We start from the raw sequence: 9,496 nt of genomic DNA on the forward strand, positions 1-9,496 counted from the left end.
ACGGCAGGGGGGTTGGACTAGATGGCCTTGAGAGGTCCCTTCCAACCCAAACTATTCTATGATTCTATGATTCTATATTAGTAACAGAAAACAGATTAGTGAGAGTGGGTTTCATGCTTGGAGATTGAGTTTCATGATAAATGTAGACTATTGAAGGGAGGAATCTCAGGGTCGGAAGCTGGTTATATCATGTGGAAGGCAAGAAACCACAAACTCAGTAGAAGTGTTGCAGAATCGAGAACAGAAATGTTAATTTAGCAATTGAAATCAGCCATGACGGAGGCTTTTTAATGGTTTTTTATTTGTATAGAAACAAATAGTCCATCCTGGAGCAACAGTCTCTCTGCTGGATGTTTGTTTCTTCTTCTTACTCTGTGCACTGGTGACATCATGCTGTGTGGTGATAGGTCTCAAAACTCCTTTGAGTTTTCTGTTCAGAATTAAGGAGAAGAGTGGGAGGTAGCTTTAGCTAAGTGCACACAATATATAATCTGTGAATGAATACTAAATGTGAGCTAGATGGGACATTGTTCCCGTAACAGGACCAACTCATCAATGCTACAGCACTCTAAAAATAGAGATATTCCTTCTCAAACTACATGTAACATGGGGTTGTGCTCAGAAATGTACCTCATCTCATACACACAAATTCCCTTGAATATGGCTGAGCTGCCTGCGTCCTTGTCTAGACAGTCCCAGAGTGGGGCACAGCGCTAAGGTTTTTCATCTGAATCCCAAAGTGCTTTTCCTCTGGATTCAGTTCTCCCTCTTGAGTTAACGTGGTCTGAAATACAAAAACTAAGAACGTAATAATTGTTATTTCCACCTTCCTTTCAACGTTTTCTTTCTGCTAGGAAGCAGGAAAAGCATGAGGGTGACACACTTCAGTTCAAACTCTCACCCCTGGCTGCCAGAGCTGTAGAAGCGGGAGGCTTTGACAAGGCAGATTTGGTGAGGCTGAGCTGGGGCTTGTTCCATTACATCTTCCCAGTACAGCTGCGGGGGAAGTCCTGACTTGGGAGCCCTTAACACTGAGCGTGACACATAAGCCAGAAGGATGTAAACTAACCTCCAGCTCACCGGCTGGAAGTAGGAGAGAGAATTCTAGAAATCCCATCAACTTTCACCCAACACCTTTGCTTCCTGCTGTAGACAGTGCAAGTCAAAAGTACAACTGAAGGTTTGGGTTCCTTATCCAAAGTACAGTTTTGACTGGGAGTTACTAAAAGGCAGTAAAAGTGGAAGCATATTATGCTTTTTTCAGAGTCCCTTCTCGATGATTGCCATTTGAGGAATGAGGATGTCAAATTTGCCACGTTGCACAAAGTTATGGCAGCTGTTCCATATTGCTAGATTGGAAATTAAAATGGAGATCTATTCAAATTGTCTGACACTTCCAGCAAGCTTGAAAGCAATGCTTTAAAATATAGCAGAACTCTAATTTGGGTCCTGAGGGATAGTCAGTAATGTTGAAAGCAAACGTCTTTTTCCAAATGGTCTTTAACTACTTTGTGTCTTTTCCTTTTCTTTCCTAAATTCTGCTTTCCGTGGCAGCCATGTGATCCAGCTGAAGTCAACGGGATTGCTGAGAATGTCAAAGACCAAATCCTAGGCGAGAACATTTCAGTAGGTCTAGTCTGTTATGGCAATAAATACTTTCAGGCATGTTTAAGCTATGCTAACCTTTAAAAAAGAATAGCTCACATTTCTATTTTCTTTCTTCATAAATGTGTGGTGCCTGAATCTTAACAGTTTCTTCATCTAAAGATAAGACTGGATTTATCTGTATCTGTAGAGGGTAAGGCAATCTCGTAGTTTAGGAATTTGTAGAGGTCAGCCTTTGCCTGTCAACACACAATCAAATCTAACTTTTGATCCTAGTGCTGCTGCTTTAGTAACACTAATTTTATAAAGGCTAGAAAAATTCATAATCTAGGAAAAGAAGTTCTTTGCAACATGCGTAATTCCAGACCTGTGCTTCAGAACTCGAAACAAAGTTTAGCCAGCTTGATTTGTTGTCGCCATACGATATTATTTAAAACCATTAATGTTTTTATCTGGTAATTCTTATTCCTCAGAAAGAATGCACTGTTGACATCTTTTAGCATTTCTTTGTTGTCCTGAACATGCCAGTTCATCACTCATACTCAGCATTAATCACTCAGGTAAATGTAGCGTTGTGATCTGTTCAGGAAATATTTGACGAGGCTTTATAAAGGCACTCCATAAAAAAAACAGGCAAAAGTAGTCTCTGTTTTTCCTTGTGGGAGAAATTCACCTGCCCAAAGCTCAAATAAATACGTGACAGACTCTTCTGCTAACATAATTCCAATTCCACTGCTATCTGTTCTGTTTTGCTTCCCACACATCCTGTAATGACGAAGATACTCTCTTCTAAAACACCATTTGCTTTTTCAGGGTGGCACTGGAAACTCCGAAGGGCTCAACGGGCCCTGGAAAGAGCAATGTGCTATTGATTAATCTGTCCTCTGAATGAACCCTGGTTAAGAGCTGTACTTCCATAATTCTAGATGAAAGAATCTGTATACAAATAATGGCAGGAGGAGTGCTCTCTGGGACGATATGACTACATAAATAAGCAGTTCTTCAGTGCAGCATGTGGTTTCCTAATTTCCAGTAAAATGGAATGAGTCACACATGACACCACCATTGCCACTAACCAGTGTGGCATGGCATCTGAAAAAGATAGCACTGGAAGGGTGTGAACTGCAGAGCAGACGATGGGGCTTGAAACATCTTGTTTGCTTTGGCAGAGCAACCAAAATCTCGATGCTTTCCCACAATCTGCTCCAAGGATATAGGTTTTGCTGTGCTGTATCAGATTTTTACTCTGGGAACTTGTGTGTCCTGCCTTTGCCAATGGACAGCTCTTGATGCTTCAGATAAAGATAAATGCCCAGACTCCCCACAGGGGAATTCCAAAGTTAGATGGTGTTTCTTCAAGTAGGGTTTGCATTACTGCAGAATTACCAGGGGAGGTTTTCTCTCTCCGGTACCAAATCATGAAGGATACATCTACTCAGTCAGGCAAACAAAGGCCCAAGACAGCTCTCAAGTCCAGGCTCACATACCATACATATTATTTATATGTAAGTACATGCTCTGGTATGGGCCTTAGGCCGAGTTCACTCCAGAGGGAAAGTCTAACCGTAGTCATGTCTTAGCACAGGCCCAAGATGTTCTTCCTCCTGTTTGGAAAGGTGCTGCTTGGCAGTGCAGCTGCACAGGAGCGAAACTCCCAGAGACTGCTGCTGCTGTTCAACCCTGAATCTGAGAGATGATACGGAGTCTCAAAAGATGAAGGTCCAAATTAAAGGGGTTAAAAACCGAACCCCTCCCCTTTATTTCTGCTCTTGGGCCTCTAGAACTGGGGATCAAATCTTCTGGTGTTAATAAACTGGAAACTCTGAAACTTGCCTCCAGTAAAACTGGAGGCATCTGTTCAAAAGCAAGCTGAAAATTACCTAGCACACGCGCTTGGTCCCCATAGCAGGGCACTAAGGCTGTCAACTTGGTAGTCATGAATGACTTGCGCTTTCCTGCATCTATTATATGAGAGTGGCATCAGACACTTTTTCCTTCGAACGCTTCTCAGAACGAATACTTGTTAAAGGCGGGGTGGGAGGAGGTCGCAAGTAATTCTTTTTCTCCTCCTGACTCATCCCCAAACGCAGCACTGCTGGGCGCCGTATTTAGGCAGAGTTAATGGGGATGTTCTAGGTGCCCAGCACTGTATTTTCATTGGTTTATGTTGCTTCCTCCCTGTCAGTATTGTCCACACTAAGGGCTCAGGAAGAACAGTAGTTTAAGCTGCAATTTAATTCCCTGTGGATGGAGATTTGCTGTGACAGAAATGCCTGTCGTCCTGGCAGTCTCTCACATCTGCTGGAGGCAGAAGAGTACATGAAACAATAACTCTGCCAGCAGATGTGGTTCTGTAGGGACAGTAGTGTCTGTGGTACGAAAATTCTCTCCCAAAATACAGATCTGCAGGGACAGTAAGCGTCTGTGTCAGTGACAACTTTGCAGCATCTGCTGGGACAGTAATGTCTGTGATACGTAAATGCATCTCCGCATCTGCTGGGTCAGTCAGAGAGAGATGTATTGTATATATCGAGTTTTAGATGTGAAAATCTCCTTCACTTTCCTTTAATTTGGGGGATTTGTTTGATTCTTCTTCCCACAGAGTTAGTAAGAACCGTCTTACGTAAGAAGAGCTAAAGGTATTCCTGAGTCTTTTGCGTGTAGGACAGACATTCCCACATTTCAGCTGCCAAGAAATACTGCTACATTTTCTCCTGCCATAGTATTAATCATTAATGGCTTTGTTCTCAATGAACAGCCCGAGTATCTTCAATGATGCTCTTGTGAGTGCTAATGCTTTGTGGTTGCAGTGAGAGCATCGCGCGAGAAATGTGTTTGTTCAGAGTGGAGATGCACCACAAACACGGCGGTCTGACCCAGACCGGATTTCAAACGCTCCTAAGTACAGGTGTGCGCAAATAAAGATTTTGAATTTGGCCTCATCTCTAGGTTAGGCACCGGACCCAGGTTAGGAAGGGTTGCGCTGGAGACAGTCAATTTTCCAGCAGCAGCGACTCCATTCAGAGGTCCGGGTATTTTGCTACAACAAAGGCTGATGTTGACATTTTTTCTTGGATAGAGACAGATGCAAGAGCTTCTGCCTCAAGGTTATCCATTATACAGTATATTAACTAGATGTTTTAGCATTGTGCTGCCTGCAGAGACAGAAATGAATGATGATTAATACTTATCAATTTAAATCTAATCTTTTCCCATGTGTATTTATAAGCTGAACTTCAACCTACAAGGCAATTCTGTGACAGGAATTAATACCGGTATTCTTTTATTGGAGAGCACTGGGATTATGGTCAGGGATATATTATTCATTCATTTATTATGAGTATTGCATTTGTGCCTAGATTTTGCATAGGCATTGTATATAAACATAGTCTCTGTACAAAGGAGTTTATAAACAATTAGCATTAAAGGGACAATTATTTTCTCTTCCTTCTTGTAGCAGCACTGAGTAGGGGGGAGGGATGGAGGAGAGAGGAAGCAAAGGTTGTACATGTTTTATGACCGTAATTATAATTATTTCAGAGATTAACATTAAATTAAATTTTAATTATAATTTACTATTTCAAAGATTAAAACTGATGAAAAAAGACTCAAGGTTATGAGCTACCTCACAGATCTGTGAGTTATCTAGCTCAGTCTAAACACACAGAAGTAAATCATCAAAACACGGATGAAAAGACTCAAGGTTATGAGCTACCTCACAGATCTGTGAGTTATCTAGCTCAGTCTAAACACACAGATATAAATCATCTTTTTTTTTTTTTTTTTTTAATCAACCCACTGTTTAATAGACAGTGCCCACAAGTGTGATAGGTGCTTTACAGGCTTGAGACGCCAGGGCTGCATCACAAACCGAATACTGGCCCAAGGGCCATGGTAACAAAGAGCTCCAATCCCGCAGCCGCGCAGAGAGGAGCACTCCACTGAGAGCGCTGCACACAGGAGCAGCCTGGCAGGCTGGGCTCCAAACACGTAATGTGAGAGCGAAGGAAAGGCAGAAGTGATTTCCCTTTTTGAACTCTGGTCGGCACGGTTGTTAAATGCCATTTAATTCAGATATACCGTGCGATAACCCTTGTTCGTAAGCGAGAGGCAGAATGGAACAATAAATGAAGGAGGCCACTCACAATCCAGGTGGAGAGTTTTAACGCGGGCGGGCGATCTGGCTCGTTGGTTCTGATTTATTATAAAGGCATCTTTATGCTTTTTGAATTGCCTTCCATCAGTCTTGTTAAACAAAACTGCATTCTTATAAGGCAGTTCATCCCCTACACATGTGCGCACACATCGCTCATGTCAAACTAATAGCAAACGCATATGAAGAAAGTACAGTATGTGATGCCTATTACAAAAATCTTTTGCGTTTTAATATACTGGAAACAAGCATTTTAGTTTAACAAAGCCATTAGCAACTGCTAAAAGTTTACAGTACTGTATCAACATCTTCAGGGACTGATTGTGACTGTCGAAGGTTTGTGGCAAAATTGCTTCTGAGAAGCTGTCCCAGAAGATCTTTGTTTTAAAACCAAAAATTTTGCAAATGAATTCTATAACAGGGAGAGGTGTAGAATTACGGGGATGAAAGCGCATGTGGGGAAAATCATCAACATCATCTCCCCGTTTGTATTTTTTGATGCGACATTCCGTGTCACGAGGGAAAGAGGCACTTCTGCAGCTTCCCTACCCCTGAGCCTCCTTCCGCCTCAGAGAGGTATCACAGAGCCACTCACCAGTCCATCTCCATTTTATTTCTTGTCGTTTATTAACAACCGTACTGTTTTGAGAGCTCTGCCCATCCCGTAGTATAAAGCATCCAAAGTGGTTGGAACAACTGGTGGAAAAATAATAAATATTTTCAGCTGCAGTTGTTCAGACTCTGGATGAGTTGTTTATACACATCTTGTCTAGAATTGTCAAGAGGTGGAGCTAACGTCATTGAAAGATGATAAATTCTGACACGGTGCTCTGAGATTTCACTGCCACTGAATGTAGGTTAATATGGGATTCAATAGGAAATCTGCCTGGTCTAGTGCTACGTATGACAGGAAACGAAGGAACTTGCCATTTGTCTGCAGGTTGCTAATTGCAGTTTATTGCACATGCAAAAGGTTAATTTGGGTAGGTTATCACAGTAATCACATGCACTGTCTCAGAATCAACTATACTCCTAATCTTATTGATGATCTGGCCTGTGGGATTTGGGACATTATTTTGTAAGATTATGGCAAATAAGAATTTTACAGGAAATGCTGTAACAGTAGGCAGCAGGGTCCTTAAGTGTAAGCAACTGGGATAGAGTGGAGCTGCAAGTCTCTCGTATGAAATACTTTTCCTTGACCCTTAATTTAGTTATTCCCCGAGATGCACGCAATTTATTCTTTGTGAAGATACATTGAAAAGAGAGGTCCCACCTATTCTAAATGAAAAGGATGCCCTATTCTTATTATTGCTAATGCTTTGTATTTAGAGTAGCATTTAAAGGCCTCAGATTAATTCATGACCTCCTCATGCCAGGTGCTGTGTATACACACACAGTAAGCTCACTGCCCCAAAGACCTTACACGTTAATTAAATAAAGGTTGGAGGAAGGAAGTTGTTTTCCCTCTGTCACAAATGGGAAATTATAACAGGGAGAAACTAAAAGGACTGAGAATTACACCCCTCCTGCAACGAGTCCTGTATTTGCCTGTAATACATCCTCCCTTCCTGCTTTTGTTAAGCTGCTGTAAAGGGGTAGGTAGATGGTTGGTCTCTCCCCCAGAGGTGGAGTTTACTGTAATTCTGCATATGTTTCAAGGTTTTATGGAATGAAAGGAGTTATGCAGATAGATAACACTTCAATTTAGATCTGATTAAGTTATTCTGAAGAAATACTTCCGTGGAGTAAGTAGATTCATACGAATCTTGTGTGCATTGCTTGTTGCCACACGAGCACGCTATTGCATAGATTCTGTGTTCCCAGGGGGGCTGCGCTGTTGGTGCATGCGTGCTTTAAGGTACATCAGTGTAACTTTTTTATCGTTGTTATCATTATTATCGTTCCCTGTAGTTCGCTCTTTAATGTTTTCTAAAACAGTAAAAAAGCAATAGCCCTCAAGGTGTCGGACCATTCCACAGGATTCATGGGAGGCTTGAAACACCAGCGCACGCTCGGTCTCCCAGAAACGCACCTCGTTCTCCCCCTGCCCCCGGAAAGTATCATGCTTATTCTGAAATGCATTTTAAACATTTTTAATTAGAGCTTCCAGCTTAACATTAAAAAATAAAGCTAGATCTGCGTGGAATCTTGCTTTGAGAAAACTTTTGCTATAGAGGAACATAAACCTGAAGATAACTTGTTTTCCTTTTTCTCCTTAGTCAGTACATGGACGTTCAGTACAGTATAGTGATCGTGGGCAGAAACGCAATCAGAGTTTAAGCAGATGGGGTGGGAAGGGGGAGGGAGAAAAAAGGGGATAATGTAAGTCAGGAGAATAAACAACACGACGAACAGGTAAAATCCAAGCACAACCCAACTGCCCTCCTCCTATCTTTGCATTTCAGTGTTTACGCCCCTCACTGTTGGACTTCAGCAACAGTAATCAACCCAACCGCCCTCCTCCTATCTTTGCATTTACGCCCCTCACTGTTGGACTTCAGCAACAGTAATCCTCTACGTTGGCATGTCTTTCCCTCATCTCTGACCTGCCCTGCCCCTGTCTGGTGAATGGATACAGTTATTTTCCGTCTCACAGATTTTGGAGTCCTTGAGTTAAGAAGACTGGAAAGAAACAGGCTTTTCATTTTTATTTTATTTAATAATAAGGAGCGTTATTTTTATGGCTGTCAAACGTTCTGTCCATCTGCTTTTTCTCCGTTTAAAAAAAGATGCTCAACGCTGAAAATAGTTAAGAGCCTTCTGGATCCTTGAGCATTTATAAGTAATCTCTCGTTTGCTGCCTATGGAAACCATCACTGCTGCCTATGGAAGTAAAGTGTAAATTTGTAAAATAAGTAATCTTTTAAATATGAAACTACAGAATTTCCTTAGTTGATGGGACAAGCTAAGCACTTAGGAAAGCACATCATCAGTGTATACCCTTGCTAGAAAACAATCCACTGCAGCTTTGTTATAAAACATGCAAACATCCTGAGGAAGTGACAGTAATTTGCAATAAACACTGCGTGTAAACAATTACCTGTGACTTGTTACACTTGTTTGTACAGGCAGCTGGCTAAACAGATCTGTGCGCACTTGTAAACGTCTGTCCCCGTCAAACTTGATACCGGGAAACAATTACTTGGTATTTGATTTCTCCGAAGTAAGAAAAAGTCAGTCTTTTGTACCTGACAGCTGGCAAGGACTAAGTAAATGTGCGTGCTTATAGATACGCGGAGAAAAGCCGGAGAAGTAAAATGCGATGGTGGTGTTTTTGTGAGAACAGTGAGGATGCTTTCATGTCTATTCACCAGACTGAAGGGAAGTTTTGGTGGCAGGGTACTTGGTGAAAAAGCTGTTTTTACTGGTTGAGGGGTCCTGTGGCGGCAGAGAGGTGAAAGCAAGCCATTTGGTCCTGCAAGGTCCAAAGGAGGGGCAGGTGTGACTCGTCTTCTAGTGGTTTAGCAAAACGGATGCAAGGTGTTGGCGAAATTATGCTAGAGCAGTTATGCCCGACGCGTTCTTCCCCTTCGGACTCCTACGAAACAGGAACGTTGAAATGGCAAGCTGCACGGTGAGGGAAGCCGGGGAGCACAGGATTTGCCAGTCACCCCGCTCGATCCCCAAGTAGGCCAGCCCAGCAGGCGGCCGGCCGAGGACACGGGCCGGGCTTTACGGCCCCCGCAGCCTGAAACACGGTAGCGCTTCAGTAACCGCCGCCACCTCCGCAGCGCA

General features: G+C 42.4%; 1 protein-coding gene across 1 annotated transcript in view; it reads left to right on the forward strand.

The window, feature by feature from the left end:
- The first annotated feature begins 6,201 nt into the window (after nucleotides 1-6,201).
- The window catches only part of MEX3B (mex-3 RNA binding family member B), a 9,982-nt gene continuing 6,687 nt past the window's right edge, over nucleotides 6,202-9,496 (forward strand). Inside the window, exons 1-2 of the mRNA XM_019471322.1 lie at nucleotides 6,202-6,334; nucleotides 8,830-8,924. Of these exons, the coding sequence (XP_019326867.1) occupies nucleotides 6,202-6,334; nucleotides 8,830-8,924 (228 nt within the window). The remainder of the gene's footprint in view (nucleotides 6,335-8,829; nucleotides 8,925-9,496) is intronic.

This window comes from Aptenodytes forsteri, unplaced genomic scaffold (assembly GCF_000699145.1).
Source record: "Aptenodytes forsteri isolate BGI_AS27 unplaced genomic scaffold, ASM69914v1 Scaffold1, whole genome shotgun sequence".
In the NCBI taxonomy this organism is placed as follows: Eukaryota; Metazoa; Chordata; class Aves; order Sphenisciformes; family Spheniscidae; genus Aptenodytes; species Aptenodytes forsteri.